This window comes from Neovison vison, chromosome 2, assembly GCF_020171115.1.
Source record: "Neovison vison isolate M4711 chromosome 2, ASM_NN_V1, whole genome shotgun sequence".
Lineage (NCBI taxonomy): Eukaryota > Metazoa > Chordata > Mammalia > Carnivora > Mustelidae > Neogale > Neogale vison.
Genome location: NC_058092.1, coordinates 191,111,049 through 191,133,312, shown reverse-complemented (window position 1 = coordinate 191,133,312; position 22,264 = coordinate 191,111,049). Strand labels below are relative to the sequence as shown.

Sequence of the window (22,264 nt, the reverse complement as noted above, 5' to 3'; positions counted from 1 at the left end):
TTCATCTCTTAATTGGGTCTTTCCGAGAGCTTAAGTTTATTATTTTGGTTAGGTCAAACTTACTGATTTTTAATTTTTTAATGGATTGCATGGTTTCTAGGAGTCCTTAACCTTAGCCATACACCTCAACGATTTTGTCCCTATGTTTTCTTTAAAATGTGTTGCAGCTTGACCTTTTGCATTTCAGTCTGTGATACATTTTGAGTTGGTTTTTATGGGAGTCCCAGTGTCTGGGTTGGGGTTTAGTTTTCCTGCTGTGGGCATGGAGGGGCTCCTGCCTCCCTAGTGGAATGCTGTCCTTCCTTGGCTGAAGTACTTTTGTATCTCTTGTGCTTTGTGGGGTATTTCTGAACTCTTTTTTTCTGTCCCAGTGGTCTCTGTGTCTGTCTTGCTGGCAATTCCACATAGTCTTGATTACTGGAGGAATCTGTAGAAAAAATCTTAAAATTGAGGACAGTGATTCCTCCCACTTAGTTTTTTATTTTCCAAATTGTTTTAGCTCTTCTCGATCCTTACCTTTCTTTCCCTCTGCATTTTATAATAGTCCGGTCTGTATCCACAAAAAGTCTTGCTGCCATTTCCTGAGGAATTGCATTAAACCTTTGGATAAATTTGGGACGAATTTGGGTCTTTTTTGAAAAACCCCTTTGAAAACCCACTGATATCCAGGAAGCCCTGCCTGGCATGCTGCTCCAGATTTATTGGGAGACTGGCATCTAATCCAAGAGCAAAAGGAGCCCCATTTAGCTTTCATGGTGACCTTCGCCTCCCAGGGGACCATCGCCATGGCTCTCTCTGTTCCTAGGGAGCAGATGGAGTCCCAGTTGGAGAAGGAGGCCCGGTTCCGGCAGCTGATGGCCCACAGCTCCCACGACTCGGCCATCGACACAGATTCCATGGAGTGGGAAACGGAAGTTGTGGAGTTCGAAAGGGAGACGGTGAGTGGCCTTAATGTCTTTTCGCCCCTGCTCTCCCAACTGGGACACTTTGGAGGGGGACGGGAAAGGACAGCCCACTTGTGAGGTTCCCAGGTTCATGGCTGTCAGTTTTGGGGCTGCGGCTTTTCTTCCTGGGGTGCATGCATCTTTTCCCTGTACTTGTCCACACCAGCTTCTGGCAGGTTGGTCCCCGTGGCCTCTCCAGTGGCAGATGCTGGCACGGGGCATGGCAGGAGGAGGGCAGAGCAGAGCCCTTCTACAGGGACGTGTATCTGCAGTGGCGAGTGCCCTGTCTGGCATGGAGGGGCAGTGCTCACAGTGGGGCAAGTGGCTTGAGGTTTAAGAGCGACCTGTCTCTGATCACTGCTGTGTAAAGTGTGTGGCTGCTGCTCTTTTGACAGGAGGATATTGACTTGAAAGCACTTGGGTTCGATATGGCAGAAGGTGTGAATGAGCCTTGTTTGCCTGGGGACTGTGGGATATTTGTCACTAAAGTGGACAAAGGAAGCATTGCTGATGGCCGCTTAAGGTAAGAGTTGAGGAGGCCCAGGCTCTGGAGGGAAGGGGACCCCTCCTACCCCTTGCGAAGGACCCAGAGAGCCAGGTGGCAAGTAAATGAGCGCACCCTGGCGTTGGAGGGCCTAGCAGGGTCAGGCCCGCAGTCTCCACTGCTAACGTTGTTGTTAATGGAGACTGTGACTCACTGGCGCCCGTGAGTTGAGCATTCCTCAGGCCCCAGGTGCTGCCCTTCACTTCTCTAGTTAGGAAAGAGTTCTGGTGTGGCATGTGCAAGAGTGTAGGGTGTGTATCACATGCCCATTCCATGAAAGAGGAATGATAACGAATTGCTAAATACTGATTTATGCACTTTGTATAATCAACCAACTCATTCATTTTTAAAATCCTATGAGGTAGGTTCTCTACTGCTCTTGCCCCCATTTTACAGATGAGGACACTGAGGTCTGAAGGAGGGAGGTCACACAGCTAGTAAGTAGTAGAGCCAGGCTCCCCCCTGGCAGTCTGGCTCCAGCCTCTGCGAGTGTAGCCATTTGACATTCCGAAGAGGAAATCTGTCTAAGCGTGTAGGTGGGGCACCCGCTTCCCGCCCTCGTCTTCCCAGACTGGAGCGATGCGGCCTGCCCACTGGTCCCAAGGCCCGCGAGGGCACTGACCTGGCTGTGCCCCTCCTCAGGGTCAACGACTGGCTGCTGAGAATCAATGACGTGGACCTCATCAACAAGGACAAAAAGCAGGCCCTCAAGGCCCTCCTCCATGGGGAGGGCGCCATCAACATGGTCGTGCGGCGGCGGAAGTCCCTGGGCGGGAAGGTGATCACACCACTGTACATCAACCTGAGTGGACAGAAAGGTAGTGGGCCCACAGAGGTGGGCGGGGCGCCCCAGATGGCAGGGCCCCCCTTCCTTGTGCAGTGGGGAGGTGTGCATTTTCAGGTGTGTTCTTGTTCCTGGGGCATGGATGCCGCTTGAACGCAGTATGTGTATCCCCGGCAGGGGGCCACCCCACCTGCGTCCCGGGTCTTGCTGGTCTCCCGAGTGTTTGATTGACCAGAGCAGACGTCACTGAGCCCCTGCGGGGGTGCGATCTGGCCTGGGTGCTGGGGTAGACAGGTCGCAGTCTACCAACATTCCGCTCATAATTTATCTCACAAAGATGAGGGGGACAACCAGGGCTAGGCGATCAGGGCCGGGGCTAACTGGGGACCGCCTGTGTCTGCCCTTGGTGGGTTTTGCAGACAGCGGTATCAGTCTGGAGAACGGCGTGTACGCTGCTGCTGTGGTGCCTGGAAGCCCGGCCGCCAAGGAGGGGTCCCTCACCGTGGGAGACAGGATTGTGGCGGTAAGCCTCAGGGCCAGGGCTGTCTGCCCCACATGGACAGTTAGATGACATCTGGGAGGTTGAACACAAAGTAATGACCAGAGTGTTCACGTTTGCCTTGTTCTCTAATGTTAACAAACGTTTTTTTACTGATAATGTGTTTCTATTTATAGTAGAAAATCAGGAAATACAGAGGTGGTTTAGGAAGGAGTATGACTCCCTCTTACAGTACTACCTTACAGATAACCTTAATGAGCATTCGAAATGTATTTTTCTATGGACTTTATTTTACACATGAATGTATATTTACATCAGTTTTTTAAGAAAAAATTATTTGAGAGAGAGCGCAAGAGAGCACGCACGTGGGGGGAGAGGCAGAAGGAGGGAACCTCAAGCAGACTCCCCACTGAGCGTGGTCTTGATCTCATGACCCTGAATTCACGACCTGAGCTGAAACCAAGAGTTGGATGCTAAACCGATTGAGCCACCCAGGTGCCCCTATTTACATGAGCTTTAAAAACGAAGGTATCTCTATGTGATTAATTGACTGTTATTTTTTGTATGTGATTAAAAAAAAACCTTTTATTAAACATTATATCCATTTTTTTAAAAAAGATTTTATTTATTTATTTGACAGACAGAGATTACAAGTAGGCAGAGAAGTAGGCAGAGAGAGAGGAAGGGAAGCAGGCCCCTGCTGAGCAGAGAGCCTGATGTGGGACTCGATCTCAGGACCCTGAGATCATGACCTGAGCCAAAGGCAGCGGCCCAACCCACTGAGCCACCCAGGCGCCCTATATCCATTTATTTTTAAAATTTCTTTTTTAATCACCAGAGTAAGACGTATGTGTCCAAAGTAGTCAAGCAGTACACAAATGTATAAGACATTAGTCCCCTCTTTTCCCTTTAATCCTGCCCCTGGAGAAAAATCTCTACTCCCCGTTGCAAGATGAGCTCCCAGCCAGGCCGAGAGTGTTCATACAAATCTCTGTACACAGATAAAGTTTTCTGGGCTTTGTTTGCTTTTTAGGATATAATAGTGTGATCATCCTGCTTTTCCACACCATGGATAGCTTTCCAAATTCACCCTCGGTGTTTTTATCCACTTCATGGTGTTCTGAGGTTTGATTATCGGTAGTTGGAAGCGCGCCCCCTTGTGGACCTACATATTGTTTTCGGTTTCTGCCACTGCATACAGCCCTGCCTTGGACATCACCTGTGTGTACCGCCCTTTTGCAGACACTGAATGGCGTCCCTGGTGATCAGACCTCCCAAATGCTGTGAGATTATGGAGCCTAATTTAGTATTTCTTTTCTTTTCTTTCTTTTTTTTTTTAATAGATTTTTATTTATTTATTTGACAGGCAGAGATCACAAGTTGGCAGAGAGGCAGGCAGTGGGTGGGGGAGGCAGACTCCCTGCTGAGCAGAGAGCCCAATGCAGGGCTTGATCCCAGGACCCTAAGACCATGACCTGAGCCAAAGGCAGAGGCTTTAACCCACTGAGCCACCCAGGCACCCCTCCTTTTTTTTTAAGCTTTTATTTATTTATTTGACAGGGATCACAAGTAGGCAGAGAGAGAGGCAGGAGGAGAGAGGAGAGAGAGAGAAGGGTTGAGCAGAGAGCCTGATGCGGGGCTTGATCCCAGGACCCTGAGGTCATGACCTGAGCCAAAGGTAGAGGCTTAACTCTCTGAACCACCCAGGTTCCCTAATTTAGTATTTCTAACTGACTCATTAAAATGGAAGTCACACACTTCCACCAACACACACACACATGCACACAATCCTGGTTGTATGGAAGGCACACATGACAATGACTCCTGCTCTGGTTCTATAGTACCTGTCTACCAGTTCCTACCCTAATGGCAGTTAACAGTTTATTCTGGTTTCCCCCCCCACCCTGAAATATTCAAAACATTTGTTTCTCCTTTTCTTTTCTTCTCTTTTCTTTTTCCTTGCCTTCCCTTCCCTTCTCTTCCTCCCTTCATTTTTCCCTTTTCCTTTCCTAACACCCAGATGGGATCATAATATCCTGAGCTCCTAACCTCCTTTCTTGTTTCCCACAGCCTCCCATGCAGGTTCATTTGCATTCACATTGTTAGATCTGTCTAGGGCATGTCAGTAACTTACTAGTTGCTTATTCCATAGTGGCAGCAGCTCAAGCCACTCAGCAGTTCCCCAGATGGACAGTCAGGACACCTTTGCTTTTACGAGTAGGGCTGCAAGTCCACTGCTGCATCCATCCACGGGGACCCACGGGAGTGTGCCGCAGAGTGAATTCCCCAGTGGCGTGGATTGCGGGATCTGTGGGTATCAGCATTAACAGTTAACATGATCTTTCCCCGTGTGGTTAAAGAGATCGTGGCCTTTTTGGTCCTACCTGCAGAGGGTGTAGGAGCTCATTGATTCTCATCTCCGCCATATTAAAGATTTTGGAGGATGCCAAAATTTGAAAGCAGTGTGGCCATTGTGAAAAATTTTAAGATGTGGAAAAGTTGTAAAGGAAAAAAAAAAACCAATGAATCCATCGCCCCAAAATAATCACTTTGCCTATTTTTTTAAACTTTTGATTTTAAAATAGAGATAGATTTTGGTTATGACATTGAATAAATCATATTGAAAAATAATGTGGCCTTGGTAGTATGGGGAGATCCTGTGTACCCTTCATGCAGTTTCCTCTGACGGTTGGTTACATTTATGTGGCTAAATAATATCCAAACCAGGGGTTTGACAATGAAGTCGTGTGTGTCACTCTGTGTCATTTTATTATCATGTTTTAAGTAACAACAACAAAAAATTAAGATTCACAACTGTTCCACGAGCACAAAGATCTCTTGTGTTAGCCCTCAATGGGAGCATCCACAGCCCCGCTCTCCATTCCCCCTCTATAACCCTTGGCACCTAATTTGCTCTCCATCCATATAGTTTTGTCACCGCGAGAACATACTACCTAAGTCGAATTGTACAGTACGTGACCTTTGAGACTGGCTGTTCCAGCGTGAAGCCGTGTGAGCCGTCAGGTGGTGGGGCTACCACGGGCGTGTTCTTTGTGTTGCTGGGCAGCACTCCGTGGTCTGGGTGCCTCCCGGGCTGACCATTCACTGTGGCACATATGCTTGTTCAGAAGATTGGAGCTTATCTAATGAGATCTGGACAGAGGTTCGGGCCTACAGGATTAGGAGAATCTTTGTGAACGGGGATGCTACCATAGCATCTCACCCGACACTTCACAGTCTGCAAAGACCCTCCACAGCATGATGTCATTTCTCATCTCCCGACCTGGGGAGCAGCCGTGTGTATCTTCCGTTCTGTGCGTGAAGGAGTTCTGTGCTGCGGTCATGCCTCACCTGGCAGGCGGCAGCAGAGTCCGGTCGTTCCCCGTAGGGTGCTTGCTGTTCTGGTCCCAGTCGGATGAGCACCTGCCTCTCGCATGGTTTAAGGCTGTGTGTTTTCTCTGCCTCACAAGCTGCCTCACTGGATTTCTCAGGCCTTACTGGGGAGGGGCTTTCTCTCCTTTGCCAACTCCAGACTTGGGCCCTTTCTAGGAGAACCAGGCCCACCGTCCCGGACGGGATGGCGGAGACCCTGACCTGGTGGTGGGCCTGATGGGCTCTCTTTTTGGCCCTAGATCAACGGCATTGCCCTGGACAACAAGTCTCTGAATGAGTGTGAATCTCTGCTCCGTAGCTGCCAGGACTCCCTGACCCTGTCCCTCCTGAAGGTAAGGACCCACACCCAATACCGGCTCTGCTCTCATCGGCCGTGCGGCAGCAAAGCCTCAGCTCCATACGCCTCGGCGGCTATGCTGGGTCACTGGGAGTCCTTGAAACAAAGGTATTGGTTTACAAAGTGCAGGGTGTGTGTGAACCCTGAGCGGATCCTGGTTTAAAAACCAAAACAATACACAAAGGACATTTTGAGGACAGTGGTATATACCTGAATCTGAACTGAGTAAAGAAGTGATCGTAGAGACTCTTCGGGCACACTTTGGGGTGTGTGTGGCCTGTTGCTGAGCCTCACTCCCCACGCAGGGACGCAGGCAGCGCCTGGTTCTGCCATCTTACCCGCTCTTTCTCACTCTGCAATCCGCACATAGGTGTTCCCTCAGAGCTCCTCGTGGAGTGGCCAGAACATCTTTGAGAACATCAAGGACTCTGATAAGATGCTGAGCATCCGAGCCCACGGTGCCGAGGTCCAGGCTCAGAATAAACGGAGCTTGCTGCAGCACAACAACTCCACGCAGACGGACATCTTCTACGCAGACAGGCTGGAGGACAGGAGGGAGCTGGGTCCCCCGGGAGGCAGCAGCTCCTTCCTGCACAAGCCGTTCCCTGGGGGGCCCTTCCCAGTCTCCCCCCAGGCCTGTCCCAGTGCCTCCGAGCGCAGCCTGAGCTCCTTCCGCTCAGACACCTCTGGGGAGCGTGGTTATGGGCTGGTGGACGTGCGCAGCCGGCGACCCCTGCTGCCCTTCGAGACTGAGGCGGGCCCCTGCGGGGCGGCAGAGGCCCCCCTGGATAAGGCAGACCCTGAAGGCTCCAGCAGTGGCGGGACCTGGCCCAAGGCCGTGCTCAGCTCCACAGCAGGGCCCGAGAAGCTCTCTGTTTATAAGAAGCCAAAGCAAAGAAAGTCTATCTTCGACCCTAACACTTTCAAGCGCCCCCAGACTCCCTCCAAAATAGACTACCTACTCCCTGGCCCTGGGTCTGCTCACTCCCCCCAGCCCTCCAAGAGGGTGGGGCCTCTGACACCCCCAAAACCTCCCAGGAGGAGTGACTCCATCAAGTTCCAGCACAGACTGGAAACCAGTTCTGAGTCGGAGGCCACTCTGGTGGGCAGCTCCCCATCCACCAGCCCCCCAAGCGCCCTGCCCCCTGACATGGACCCCAGGGAACCCATGCACACTTCGCCCCCTCGCAAGGGCAGGGTCCGCATTGCTTCCAGCTACTACCCCGAAGGGGATGGGGACTCCTCCTACTTGCCTGCCAAGAAGTCCTGTGACGGAGACCTCACCTCCCAGAAGATGGACGAGCTGGGGCAGAAGCGCCGTCGCCCTAAGTCCGCTCCTAGTTTCCGGCCCAAGCTGGCTCCCGTAGTGATTCCTACTCAGTTCCTGGAGGTAGGGCCCAGCCTTGGGGTGAGGATGGGCAAGGGTGCGGGGAGGGGCCCTGAGCTGGTGTCCCCAGCCTCTTGTTTAGCCCTGGCTCCTTTGCCTTCGTTCTAAGCACATACCCGAGGAAAAAGGGGAGTGGGGTGGCTGATGGGTGCCAGTGGGATGGAACCCTCCATAGGAGGCTGGAAAGTGATGGGGAGTGTGTGTGTTAATGGCATGTGATGCCATGACAGGAGCATTTTCTGGGGTGTGGTGTCGGATCTGCTTTTTCATCGAGAAACTTTTGTACTTGTGACCCGGACCTGCCTGGAAGGGTCTGGAGAGCCACGAGAGTACCTGTGAGTCTGCTGGCCGGTAGCAGGAGGCAGCTGGCTTGTGTTGTGGGCACTGTAGTCATTTCCAGATGGGAGAAATTGCTGGGAGCTGGGGGACAAACCCATGTGACTCTCTGCAGACGAGCACCCTGAGCCTGCAGTACGAGTTTCCAGGAGCAACTGTACACACGTGCCTGATGCTCTCACGTATTCCACCTCCTGCACCCAATTTGTCTCCTCCAGAGAACAGATTCTTTCTCTGTGGTTTTCTTCCAGAGTAGTTTCCAAGGAAGTGCTTCCTGTCCAGGTTTCTTAAGACAACATGAATGAGCAGTGACCTGTCCTGGCTGTCATGTTGTGTGTCTGAGTGGGAGAGCTAGTGCTTAGGGGACAGACCTGCAGACACCTGTGCATGTCCATTTCCAGCCACTGTCTCTTGTCTTGGGTCCTGCAGGAGCAGAAGTGCATCCCAGCCAGTGGAGAGCTCTGCCCAGAGCTCCAGGAATGGTCCCTGTACTCGCCAGGGCACTCCAGCCGGCACAGCAACCCCCCATTCTACCCTGGCAGGGCATCTGCGGGTGAGTCATTGGGGTGGGGAGGAGGGTCCACGGTGGGCTCTCAGGCCTGCCCGCTCCTAGGGAGAGGGGAGGCGGTGATTCCAAGGTGCCACTGTGTCCTCAGCCCAGAGGTCCAGAGAACTAGCAATGGCTGCCCTGTCTGGGATGTTCAGTCTTGTATCAGGGACATTCCTTAGCTTTTCATGGCTAAGAAATTTTTTCCCATAGCAGCCTGAGAAATAGGAAGTGATAAAGCGAGTTCTCCCATCTTACGGGTGGAGAAAGCCAAGAGCTTGCACAGGTCTGGGGCTGGCTGGGTGCTTTGGGGTGATTATTCTCACCCAGCCCATTTCTAGGCACTGTGCCCCGGAGCATGACCCCGAGTGCCACTGTGAGCTCAATGCTGAGGAACCCTGTCTACACCGTGCGTAGCCACAGGGTCGGTCCTTGCAGCTCTCCGCCTGTGCCCAGAGAGGTCGGCCCCCAGGGTTTGCATCCCAGGTATGTGAAATCACCCCACACCTCCCTGCTCCCCAGCTGGCCATGGTCACAGGCACATAAAGCCATTGGTGCGGAGAGTGGCCCACGAGCTGAGAAGTGTCCTTGCCTAGCCGGGAGGGGCTGGCTGGTTAGAGCAGCGCTGGGGCCCCAGGAAGACTGAACGCTAAGGATCCTCTCTTCATTCACCAGCATGGAGCTCAAAGAGGTATTTAAAGAGAGAGAGAGTGGTGGTAGCTGGTGCTTAAGAGCTCACATGCCAGCGCTGTGCTGGGACCTTTGTAAACTTCATTTAAGGGCCACAACAGCCTCCTGAGCTAAGGACTGTCGTTGTCTCTGTTTTATGGATGAGGAGACTGAGCCTTAAAAGGTGAACGGACTGGCTCAAGGTCACCTGTTCATTCATTCATTCATTCATTCAGTTGTTTGGCAAGTTTTAATTGAGCACCTACTACATGGCATGGACTGTTCTCGTTCCAGAGTGGTACCAGGTGGTGCTGAGTCACCCTGAAGACTGCAGAGCAGGGCAGCCAGCTAGGCTCTGACTTGGAAGAGGGTGGGGAGTAGACTGGGTGGAGGGAAGGGCCCCTTGGGGGAGGGGAGGGGGTTGCTACGGAGATAGGGAGGTGAAGAAGCCAGTTTTGCTCAAGACCTGGTAGAGTCCCCAGGACGGAGGGAACAGTGCCCTGGAACAGTGTGCTGGGCTCCTGGGACAGAATGAGGAACCTTGCACTGGCACAGTGAGTCAGGAGGAGAGCATAGGCTATAGGGCACAGGTCCTATAGGACCTATGGCCATGATGTATAGTTTGGATTTTCTTCCACTCTAGGCTTTAGGCAGGGAAGAGACATTCTCGTTACATAGCTAGAAAAGGACATCATTGGGTTTGATTGTAGGCCCTCCTGAGGTGGGCAAGGCCTGACTCTCTGCCTTCCAGTGTCCTAGGCAGCTGTCCTGAATGAAGTGTGCAGGTCCCCATCCAAGGTCCTTGATGCCCATCCAGCCTCTCCCGCTCATCCCGGAGGAGAGGCTCCACTCCTCTAGGTCCAGACAGGGTTCAGAGCCTGTTTTTCCCAGTGGAAGCCGTTGCTCCTGGTGAGCCCAGTCCTTGTGCAGGTCTGTATGCCAGTCCTCTATGGGCACAGCAGGACCGTTCTCTGTGGGCAGGGCCATTGTTGGATGCTGCCTCTGAGCATGGCAGTCCACTATTCCTACCTAGTGACAGGTGGCTTCTGTGGGCTCAGAGAGGCCTTGGCTGGGTCCTGCTGCTTGTTTTTCCCCAGTGGCTGTGTCCAGTCCAGTCCTGGCCTTCCTTCCGAGTGCCTTAGCTGTCTGGTTTTCTTGCAGTGTGCAGCACCAGGGACGCCTGAGCCTAGACCTGAGCCACAGGGTTGGCAGCGACTACTCAGATATGAGAACCTCCCACGGGTCCAACTCTCTGCCCTCCAGCGCTCGCCTTGGTAATGGTGCCACTGGAACCTTCTCACCGGAGCGGGGGACAAGCCTTATTTCCCTCTCTACCTGCATCCTGTGGCCAGACCTCCAGGTGGCCTGGCCATACCAGCCCTTCTCTGCTCCTGGGGCCGAGGTTGGCCCCACGCTGCACTGGGAGCCCCGTCCTTCCGCCTTCAGAGTCTCTGGGTCTTTCCCTGGTAGCCATGCGGCTGTTCCAGGGAACCGCTGGGGCCATGAGCCTCGCTCCCTGTCCCTGAGCCTGTTGGAGATTCTGGGGTTTATCGTGCTGTTTGCGTGTGGGAGACCAGCAAGTTCCTCCTAGAAGGACTCAGGTGGTGCTGCTTCTAGCCACATGGCGTGTTGGCAGACCATCCCGTCTGTCACTTGAGGCTAGGCGAGAGATTGCTGTGAGCCTATTCTGGAGCAGTCCAGGCCCGCGCAGTTCACTCAGATCACAGTGGGTACTGAGTATCTGCCTTTCGGGACCAGTTCACGCTCTGGGCCCCTTGGGGTTCGTGGCCGGGCCTGCTTTGCATTTGTCTTGGCTGCTGCTTCTTCCGAACTACTGATGTGGTGGTAAGGGAGCAAGGGCGGGTTTAATCACAGGCCTGAAGTTTTGTCTCCTTGTGGAACCACAGGGTCTTCAAGCAACTTGCAGTTCAAGGCAGAACGCATTAAAATCCCATCAACACCAAGATACCCCCGGTCCATCGTGGGTTCCGACAGAGGTGAGAACGTGCACTGCCGTCCTCGCCTGCCGGCTCGCTGGCCTCACGGTGCAGCGTCTGGGCGCAGTGTGTAACCTCCTCACCTCAGCCGGTCCGTGCAGGCTGGCTGAGCCCGGCCTCTGGCCCGGTGTCGGGGGGCTAGGTAGAAAGGCCGTGTGGAGCCCAGCCCCTGAATTCAAGGCCATGTGCTGTGGCTGCAGCGTGGAGCCTTGTGCCTGGGGCGTGTCTCCGTCTTGGTCTGGGCCCTGGGGGGCAGAGATGTGGGTCACAGAGCCTGAGTTCCTTCGCATCTCTCCTGGCAGGTTCGCTGTCACATTCAGAATGCAGCACGCCTCCGCAGTCCCCCCTGAGCATCGACACCCTGTCCTCCTCGTGTAGCCAGTCCCAGACCTCAGCTTCCACGTTGCCCAGAATTGCCGTCAACCCTGCGGCCCTCGGGGAACGGAGGAAGGACAGGTGAGCACGACCAGGCATGTGTCCCATGGGCACGGCAGTGGGTGGCGCATCCCCACAGCGGGCCGGGGCTTGGTTGAGGGAGGGGACTTGGTGGAAGCAGCGGGTGCATTGGAGGGTACCAGCTGAGTCGATCCCAGGGCGAGACCTCTCTGCTTCGGGTCACCTAGTGTTCTCTGGCGTGCTGCCTCAGCCCTTCACAAGGAAGTCCTGCGGGCGCATGGTGCCAGGAGGTGGGGTGCGCATAGATGGCAAGGTGAGGAGAGGGTGGGCTCCTTCCACAGAGTGTCCGCGGGAGGGGCTGAGCTGCGGCGGCTGACACTAGGAGCCACCTGGCCATGACAATGTCATGGCACTGTTCCCGGCTTCCCTGGCCCCTGATTAAGCACTTTCCGTGTAATAAGTCATGAAATCCTCACAGTGGCCCCGTGAGCTTCATGCATTGTCCTCGACCTCGTCATCATCATCACTGGTTCTCTTTTACAGATAAGGAAACGGAGGCCAGAAAGTGGGAGTGACCTGTCTGTGGTCACGTGGTTGGTGACTGGCCTACCTTCCTTAGAATCAGGGCTCATTCTTACTCTTTGCTTTTTGGCTCCAGAATACAGCTGCATCACTTGTTCCCCTCATTCCCAAGCTTTTTTTTTTTTTTTTTTTGGTGAAATAAAACATACCGGAAAAAAATGTATATAAAGCGTAAAAGTATAGCTTAGCCATTTATTGGTTCATTTTGAAATGCTGGCCAATCTGCTGAGATTTCAGGGTAACTTGAGGCTGACGTCAGTCCAGACAGTTGGACCCCACATCTAAGGGGTCCCTCCCTCTCCCCACAAGCTCTGTGCCCCTCACCCACCTCTGTTCTTTCAGAGTTGAATTTACCAGATTGAATTTATGGTTAAGAAGTCCCATCTAGATGGTAAGTCTTCAGGCAATCCAGTTAAACTGAAACTTGCTTTTATTTAATCACTTAAAAGGAACAGAACCACTTGTGTCCACTCAAATTCACAATGCTGAAGGCCCTCGTCTCTATGAGCCACAGAAGGAACCCTGCAGGGTGGGCTCTGCCTTAAGATAACCATCTGACTTGTAAAATCTGAATTTGTAAGACAACCTAACAAGTACCCTCACAACCAGCGACTGACTGTTCACGGGAGCCCAGAAGTGCACCGGGGCCCGTAGGGGAAGCGGGTGCAGTTCGTGTGGAAACGTCTCACCCCCATGATGCACTCGGGAGCCAAACCTGTGCCACACCTGGGGTCGGGTGGGTCAGCTCAGGTCACTGAGCCCCAGGAACCTCTGCCAACTCAAGTGGGCTCCTTAGAAGCAGAGAGGGCCATTCACCTGCCATTGGGTGTCCCCTAGTTAGCTTCCTAGAGTGTGCAGGGAACCGGGAGCTGCTCTGTGGGGAGGGGGGTGTTCGTGGTCTGAATCTCGTCAGAGGCAAACAGTTTAACTTGTGTGACCCGATTGGAGGCAAAACAGCTCCTTCCCCCTGATTCTAATGTACATTATTGTGTACCTTCTAATTAGAGGAAACTGGGAAGATAGAGGAAAGTAGAAAGAAGAAAAGTCACACATAATCTCAATTGCTTTTCCCCTTTTGTGAAGCGTGCGTGTGTGTGTATGTGTATAGTTTAAAGGCATGTTTCATTATTTACATTTTCTGTACATGAATACTTTCTCATTTCAAGGGGTTTGTAATATTGCGAAGTATGCTTTATAAACCTCGTTCATAATGCAGCTTTATTCTGAGAAAACGTTTGTGCATATTATAAGAAATTTAGATCCCTCAGGGGACTGGAAAGTAAGGATTACCTCAAGTCCCCTCACCTGGAGGTGCTGTCGTTCACATTTCAGTAGGGTCCTTCCTAGAAGCCTCTCCACATGTGAGTGGCCACACGTATTTGTACAGATTTATATAGATGGGATTATGCCCACCTGTCCGCTCCCGCAGTGTGTGTCCTCTGCATCTCTCCATGTTGGTAAAGCCTGATTTGTGTCATTCACAACGGCTTTGTCGGGCTCTTACATGAGTCAGATACCTGCTTTATTGAGATAGACGTGTGTTTTGGAGGTGGTAGACAGGAAAGGGTCTTCAGCGGTGGGTGAGGAGCCCCAGACTGGAACAAGGGCTGCGCGTACCCTCTGTGCCATCCTCCAACGCTGGCTGGTCTATGGGATGGGGCTGCGGGCTGCTGAGTAAGGGCTTCTGCAACTCCAGACTGCCTGGCACTGTGACCTGTGATGCGTCTGGAAGTCGTAGGCCAGGGACTGAGGTGTCTGAGCCGCAGGGTCAAGGAAGGGCATTGCGGTGAGGGCGAATTTGGGAAGGGACAAGGTAAAGGGATAGGTCAAGAAGGATTTTGTTCTCAGACTGCCAGAGGACTGGGCCCTGGGTGGGAGTGTCTCAGCCTGAGGCCCGCTGAGCTTGAGAGACGGCTGTGTCTCTGGTTGGCAGGGGAAGGCTGGCTCCGGGGCCTGGCTTTCCATTAGCACCTGAGTCTGTCCCCAGCCACATGCTCTGGAGGGGAGCCCAAGGACATGGCTCTCTGGCCACTCCTCCCTTCACCTTTGGCTGTGATTTTGTTCTGAGAGGAAGAGCTCAGGGCAGCACATAGCACTGTCCTCACAGGATGGCTCTGTGTCACCTGGCTGCATGTCTGTCAGGTTCTGTCTATCAGGTTCCAGGCATCTGTTATCCTCTTCTGAGCATCCCTCTCTTCTAACCTTTTGCACCTTCCAGATGTCTCCACCACCACAGATCTCTCCTGAGACTGCCCGTGGCCACCAGGCCCAGGTTCTCCTCCCTGAGGAGTCTGAGGTTGGCCTGCCATGAGGCCTCTGCCCGAGCCCCCTTGTGCCCTTGGCACGGCGGATGGCTTCCCCGCCCCGCCCCCACCTCGGGCCAGCAAGTGCATGGTCCCCACCTTGCTCCCAGCCTACCCGCTCCCTTTCTAATGGCTTGGGTTTGTGGCAGCTTCATTTCCATGGTCATTGTACACCACTCTGTACTCTGGTAAATATAAAAACTGATACTTCATATGGTTGCTCCTGGGTGACTGTCACCCCAGGAGCCCCCTCTTTTTCTCCTGGGGTATCTGGAGAGCCCACCGGGTTTTTTCATTGCACATTTTGTTGCAGCAACTTTGCTCACTTTAGGAAATTATGTGCTTCTTCTCTGCCTGTGTCAGTGTTTATAGTTCACGTGGCTCATTCTCTGTGTCTTTGGGACTGCGTGCTTCTGTGGCCATCTGGGGGTGCCGTGTTTGTGTTGCATGAGGTTGTGGGAAAGTGTTTCACTGCCATACAGAGGTGGGGCCATTGCGTTCCCATCCAGCTGCGTCATCGTAGGAGCATCCGGTGGTCCCTGACCTTTCCTGCGTAGCTGATTGCATGCCTGACTGCAGATTTGCCCCAGACCTTTCCATTGTGTCCGAGTCCCCGAAACTGTTGGCTCTCTTCCAAGGCCCTATGCAGAGGAGCCACGCCACGTGAAGCTGCAGAAGGGCTCGGAGCCGCTGGGCATCTCCATCGTGAGTGGAGAGAAGGGCGGGGTCTACGTCTCCAAGGTGACAGGGGGGAGCATCGCTCACCAGGCTGGCCTGGAGTATGGGGATCAGTTACTTGAGGTAAGCGGGCACTGTTTCCTTCTCTCTGTCCTCTCCTCCCTCCCTGGGAAGAGCTGTGCTCCCCTGGGGCCCAGCCCCCGCCACATCACTGAGTGTGTTCCGGGTGTCTCCTAGTTCAATGGCATAAACCTGCGGAGTGCCACGGAGCAGCAGGCCCGGCTCATCATTGGGCAGCAGTGTGACACTATCACCATCCTGGCCCAGTACAACCCACACATGCACCAGCTCAGCAGCCACTCTCGGTCCAGGTGAGGGCCTGGGCCTCCCACAAGGCCCGTCCAGGCTGGGGGGAGGAGAGAGGGCGCAGCCTGAGTGCCAACCGTCTGTTCCGGCCACTCAGCTTCCGTAAGAGAAGAGTTGGCCAGCCCCGGATTTTGGAAAAAGAACATAGAGGAGGTGGAGGAGGTGAAGCAGGATACCTGAGGTGTAGGGTGTGGAAGCACATGGCTGGTCCCCCCACCCCTGTGCAGCAGGCAGCCTGCCTGCAGGTGTGTGATAGTCAGGAGCGGAGGCCCTGGGGTGGGATTCTCACACAGAGTGTTCTGGCCCCCCTGTCCTGCCTCTGATCCGTGGGTTGCCGGGCATGTGGAAGAAGGGGAAGGCCTGCCCCTAACCCACAATACTGCCCAGCTCAGTGAAGGGGTGATGGGATGTACAAATGGAGGGAAAGTTGCAGGGCATTTGGGGGCCCCCAGCCCACACCTGCAGAGAGGAACCCCAGGTTGAGGACAGGCAGATCCTATAGGGTGGACGACCTGAGTCCCAACTCCCAAGACATCTGTTCTTCTCAGGGCTCCGAGCCCTGTGACCCAGTCTCTGCTCCCAGCCCAGCTCTGGTCCACGCCAGAGAGGGGGTGGCTGTGGATGGCCGGGGACCATGTGCTGCTCCTTACTGCTTCTGCCCTCTGTCCCCAGCTCCCACCTGGACCCTGCCAGCACCCACTGCACGCTCCAGGGGAGCAGTACCGCCCCCCCGGAGCACCCCTCTGTCATTGATCCGCTGATGGAGCAGGATGAGGGCCCTGGCACCCCCCCGGCCAAGCAGAGCACCCCCAGTTCCAGGTCAGCAAACGTGTGCTATGAGCCTTCTGTCACTGCGACCCGGCCTGGGGGTGGGCGGCGGGTGGTTGTGGTCATGGTCTGAGCACACCCTGCCAGCATACCCCCGTGCCTCAGACCATATCACAGGCTGTCACGATCGGGAGTGGGAAGCATGCCATTCCTTTCCTTTCCTTTTGCCCTCCTGCTCTTTCTCACTCTTGTTTTTTCTTTTTTTTCCCCTCATTGACTTGTTCTTAGCTCTGCCTCCCTTCCTTTCCTCCTTTTCTCAGTCACTCGTTGTCTGACTCTGTCCTTAGAACACCACAGTCACCACCCAGCCAGGCCCTGAGCCATGGCCACCACCCGCGGCTGGCCCCAGGGAGCTCCGGAGTTAGAGAGGGACAGGCCAGTGTGCAGGCCTGTGCAGCACGTGCTGGGAGGGCCGGTGCAAGCCACACTGGGGCAGTGAGTGAGAGTGTGGCAGGGAGCAGAGCCAGTTAAGTCAACACGTTCAGGGTGAGCAGGAGTTAGCCATGCACATGGGGACTGTGGACAGAGGTGCAGAGGAGCCGGTGGGAACATGGGGAGAGGGCTGCACAGTCCAGGCCATGCAGCCATGGTTCCGTAGTCCTGGACAAAGCTGTTTTCTCGACCAAGTCCCCGCCTCCCTCAGAACGTGGCCCGTTCTGCGTTTCCTGCCGGGATTCATCACGCTGGGCCTTGGCTGCGGTCGCCACAGCTGTCCTGTCCCCAGGTGCCCATTGCTGTCCCATTCTTCCCTTCCCTGTGCTCTCCAGTGTCTCCCTCACTGTGCTGTGGGTTCATTGATGGCTAGGGGCCCCCTCTTGGTGGTGTCGCACAGTCCCTGGGCAAGACAAGCTGCTCCGTACACACTGCCGAGTTGTCTGTTGCGCCCTGGGCTCTGCGACCTGCTCTGACTTTTCTTAGGCAGAACTAGGTTAGGAGAACAGGTGTAGTCCAGGTGGGGAGAGAGGCAGTTTGTGGCGCTGGATGGACAGCTGGGCCAGAAAGTGGCATGGATTTCCATGTTTTACCTGGGGCCATGTTTTCACCTCTACAAACCTCAGCTTCCAGCCTGTAGACTAAGTCGCTAGAACCAGAACATGGATGGGACCGCTGGGGGATCTCACGGAGTAAGCGGCCAGCGTAGTCTTGCACACCCTGCTCCCCCTGTGTGTGACCGAGGGACTTTCTTTTCCTTCCCCAAAGGATGGTGGGAGATGCCAACAAGAAGACCTCGGAGCCCCGAGTTGTCTACATCAAAAAGTCCCAGCTGGAGCTTGGGGTCCATTTATGTGGAGGGAACCTGCACGGGGTGTTTGTGGCAGAGGTGGAGGACGACAGTCCTGCCAAGGGCCCTGAGGGCCTTGTGCCAGGGGACCTCATCCTTGAGGTGAGTTCTGAGCTGGCCACACTCCTCTCTGCCAGCCCCTCTGGCTTCCTCCATTCTGCAGTGTGGGGGAGCAGAGCACAGCCTCTTGCCTGGCACCCCCTGTTGGTGCTGAATGCTGCTGGGACCCTCGGGGCACATCACAGGGTCCTAGGTGGCGCCCTGGCTTGGGCAGTCGTGTCGGGGAGGGAATCGGGAGGGAGGGTGCTCTGCTCTGACAGCAGTGGGACTGGGGTCTAATGGCATGTCCTCTCCCTCTTGCTGGGTCTCCCATTTGATGGGAGGGATGGTTCATCGGTATTCAAAGACACAGATAGCAGAAGCAAGGGGAAGTGCTGTGTTTGTGCAGCCCTCACTTGCTGCGGGACGAGCACAGGGTTTCTCCTGGGAGAAGCTGTTGAGGTCAGAGCAGACCCTGGCAGAGGACTCAGTCTTACCTGCAGAGGGGAGGCAGGCAGAGTCCCAGTGACGGGGACCTTAAATCTGCCTCATCCCCCCCGACCTGTTCACGGGGGCCCAAGCCGCCCCTGGCTTCTGGCCTCTGAGCGCAGTCTCCTGTCCTTGGGCAGTATGGCGGTCTGGACGTGCGCAACAAGACGGTGGAGGAGGTCTACGTGGAGATGCTCAAGCCCAAGGATGGTGTCCGTCTCAAGGTGCAGTACCGCCCTGAGGAGTTCACCAAGGTCAAGAGCCTGCCTGGCGACAGCTTCTACATCAGGTACCGGGGGCCGGGGGAGGGCCCTCCTGAGGAGACCGTTGCTGGTGAGTGTCTCTGCAATGCAGAGGATGGTACCGCGGTCCGTGCTGCTTGGGCCCCAGACCATGTGCTCACGGCTTGTGACTTAGACACCTGTGACTTAGGGAAACTTTGCTCGAGGCCTTCCAGGGCTCCCTTTGTAGGGTTTGGGGCCTGGGAAATTTTGAGGGCATAGAGCCCCATTTTCCTACGTGCTGCACTCCTCTCCTGGTCTCCCCTGCCCCACGTTGGCAGATCCGTCTGCAGCGTGTATGAGTGTCAAGGTATGCACCTGCCCGAAGTATGGTGTGACTGGTGTGCAGCCGGGCACAGGCAACATGTGTTTTCTAGAAGAGGCTCTAGATTCCTTCACATTCCCTAAGCTCTGAGGCCATGGAGAGGCCTCAGATCAGCTGTGTACTGTGAGATAATGGTCTCTTTCTCTAGGACACTCTCGTTGGTGGGAGATGACGTATGTCCATCCTGGGGAGTTTCGCTTTTATAGGAACCAGTGACCTTGATTTGGCAGCAGGGAGTGAAGGCCCCGCTTGGAAGTTGGGATATGGTTTTTGGTCCTTGGCAAGACGTTCTTTATCTGATGGATGTGAGGGAGCCCCCAGTCTTAGGGGAGGGCAAGACAATGTTGTTCTGTTATATAAAGTCGGGGGTTCCCTTCTCTGGGAATTGACCCCAGCATCGGGAGAGGTGGGTCCTGATCGTGGTCTGGGAAAAGCTCAGAGCAGGAGAGATGTCCCAGGAGACCAGCTGCTGAAGTGTGTGGCTGGGGGGCCCTCCAGCAGCCGGTAGCCTCCTCCTGATCCCGTTCTCTCTGTCGCCTGGCCAGGGCCTTGTATGATCGGCTGGCAGAGGTGGAGCACGAGCTGAGCTTTAAAAAAGATGACATTCTCTATGTGGATGACACCTTGCCACAGGGCACATTTGGGTCCTGGATGGCCTGGCAGCTGGACGAGAATGCCCAGAAGATGCAGCGCGGCCAGATCCCCAGCAAATATGTGTAAGTGTTCATGTCTGGGTTTGGGGGGGAGGAGCCCACCCCTGGAGCTGTCCCAGGGATCAGGGCTCATCTGCCCTGCACCCTGGCTTCTGGTCTGTATGTTTTATTCAAACCACTTGTGCTTCTAGAGCAATCTGATGGTGTATGTAAGTCAATGCTATACAGGGGCAACTTAGGAAATATAACTTTCTTATTTTTAACAGATTTATTGAGATACATTCCTGTGCCATGCAGTTCACTCGAAGTGTCTGATTTGGTGGCTTTTAGAGTACTTAGAGCTGTGTGCCACCGTCCCACTGTCATCTCAGAGCTTGCTGAGCTCAGCAGCAGCCCTGCATGCATCAGCCACCTCACCTGTCTTTCCGTCTTTCCTGCCCCCTCCCCGATCTGAGGCAGCTGGGACTCTACCTCTGTCCCTGTAGAGTGCGCTGTTCTGGACTTTCACATGAACGTGGCCTTCTGTGCCTGCTTTCTTGCACTTTGCATAGCGTTTTCCTCTGCACAGGCAGGGGTGGGGTGGGCGGGGGCATTTGCTAGGCCCTTCCCAGCACCACCGTTCCTTGTGCCCACAGGATGGATCAAGAATTCTCCAGGAGACTCAGCATGTCTGAGGTCAAAGATGACAACAACGCCGCAAAGACGCTGTCAGCGGCCGCACGCAGATCCTTCTTTCGAAGGAAACATAAGCACAAACGCAGCGGGTCCAAAGATGGGAAAGACCTCCTTGCCCTGGACACCTTTTCCAACGACACCATTCCACTCTTTGAAGGCAAGTGGCTGAGCTCACTCTTCCAGCAGGCTCTCAGAATTAGGCTTACCGTTGACCACAGAAACTGCACAGCAATGACTTAGACAAGATAGAGGTTTACCCTGCTTTTGCATGGAAGTCCCAGAAGTCCCAGTAGTCGGGGTGGTGGTACTGTTGTCCTCAGGGTCTGGCAGCTGTAGGGCGTGGCTTCCTCTGGCAGCACGTGACGTTGCAGCGCCAGCCATCACGGCCAGATTCAGATAGCAGGAAGGAAGATGGGGCCAAAGTGTGCCGCAGTTGAGTGTGCCTCCTTAAACTGCTTCCCTGGGAGTCCCAGTCTGCGACTCCCGACTCACACCTCACTGGCCACTTGTATCAGAAACAGAGCCTGGAAGGGCGGGGTTTCAGCTGGAGCCCTTCCAGCTACAGTAATGTAGGTTCTGTCGGAAGGATGGGTATGGGAGGGGCAGAAGCAGTCTGCAATCAGTGTGTTGCTTCTGGGTTTTTTGGGGGTTACTGTAGGCTGTTTGGTGGTAATCAAGAGCCACCAGCCTCTGCAGCTCTTTGGCCTTTTCTGGGTTTCTTCCTGTGTCCATAAACAATTCTTACAAGATCTTCCCTGGCCAGGCACTGCACCAGGGCCAGAGTTGCAGATTAGGGAGTGTGATATCTCCTGGCAGATTGTCCTTATGTAAAGGGTGCTTTTGTCCTGGAAAGCCACAGGTTCTTGTGACTGCCACTCATGGGACCCTAGTGTGTGTTCAGTGTCCTGAATGTTGCCCTTCCGGGCAGGCAGGCTACAAAGCTGGCCATGAGCAGCAGACAGTAGGACAGCTTCTCTCTTCCTTGCCTGCTCCCATTTTTATTTTTTAAATGAAGGCCTGGGTACTGGGAGTTGAGTGACTCCCATCCTTGTTCGTGGCCTTCTCTCAGGATGGGATGGCAAACCTCAGCAGGTGGGCCATGTCTTTTTATATGGCCCGGAACTAGGAATGGATGTTCACATGTTTAAATGTAGTAACAAAGACTATCTTTAGGCGTGAACACCTAGTGGCAATAACGGTTGCTTGATTTTGCTGTTTCTTCTTTCTGCAAAAAAAAAATGCTGTTGGGATTTTCAGAGGGATTGCGTTGAATCTGAAGATTGATTAGGGTAGTATGGGCATGTTTATAAGACCGAGTCTTCCAGTCCACAGGCACAGCTGTCTTTCCATCTATCTGTATCTTCTTTGATTTCTTTTTGCAGTATTTTGTAGTTTTCGGTTTGCAAGTCTTTCACCTCCTTGTTTAGGCGTATTCCTAAGTATTTTATCCTTTGTGAGGTTACAGTAAGTGGGTTTGTTTTCTTCATTTCTTTTTCAGAGTGGGCATTGTTGGTGTATAGGAGTGCAAATGATTTTTGCATGTTGATTTTGTATTCTGAAACTTTACAGAAATCGTTAGTTCTAACAGGTTGTGTGTGTGCACGTGCATGTGTGTGTGTGTGTATTCTCTAGGGTTTTCTACATTGACATGATGTCATCTGAGAATAGATAATTTTACTGCTTGTTTTCCGATGTGGATGCCTGCTTTCTTTTTCTTGTGTAATTGCCCCGGCTGGGATTTCCAGTACTGTGTTGGATAGTCCTGGCAAGTGTGGGGCATCCTTGCCCTTGTTTCCGATCTTAGAGGGAAAGCTTCCTGTCTTCTGCCTTTGAGTGGGATGTTAGCTACCGGCTTTTCATATATGGCTTTTGTTATGTTCAAGTAGTTTCCTTCTGTTCTTACTTGGTTGAATGTTTTTATCATGAACGT

At 53.8% G+C, this 22,264-nt stretch overlaps 1 protein-coding gene across 2 annotated transcripts in view; it reads left to right on the top strand.

Moving 5' to 3' along the window:
* The window catches only part of DLG5 (discs large MAGUK scaffold protein 5), a 117,151-nt gene that overhangs the window by 83,829 nt on the left and 11,058 nt on the right, over positions 1-22,264 (top strand). Inside the window, exons 10-27 of one of the 2 annotated variants that reach the window (XM_044239911.1) lie at positions 806-938; positions 1,340-1,467; positions 2,131-2,306; positions 2,692-2,795; positions 6,404-6,496; positions 6,872-7,891; positions 8,654-8,777; positions 9,113-9,257; positions 10,602-10,714; positions 11,348-11,437; positions 11,740-11,893; positions 15,357-15,519; positions 15,634-15,767; positions 16,435-16,581; positions 17,791-17,974; positions 18,541-18,689; positions 19,552-19,722; positions 20,295-20,491. In XM_044239911.1, the coding sequence (XP_044095846.1) occupies positions 806-938; positions 1,340-1,467; positions 2,131-2,306; positions 2,692-2,795; positions 6,404-6,496; positions 6,872-7,891; positions 8,654-8,777; positions 9,113-9,257; positions 10,602-10,714; positions 11,348-11,437; positions 11,740-11,893; positions 15,357-15,519; positions 15,634-15,767; positions 16,435-16,581; positions 17,791-17,974; positions 18,541-18,689; positions 19,552-19,722; positions 20,295-20,491 (3,425 nt within the window). The remainder of the gene's footprint in view (positions 1-805; positions 939-1,339; positions 1,468-2,130; positions 2,307-2,691; positions 2,796-6,403; positions 6,497-6,871; positions 7,892-8,653; positions 8,778-9,112; positions 9,258-10,601; positions 10,715-11,347; positions 11,438-11,739; positions 11,894-15,356; positions 15,520-15,633; positions 15,768-16,434; positions 16,582-17,790; positions 17,975-18,540; positions 18,690-19,551; positions 19,723-20,294; positions 20,492-22,264) is intronic. The other variant, XM_044239912.1, reaches the window with a different exon arrangement.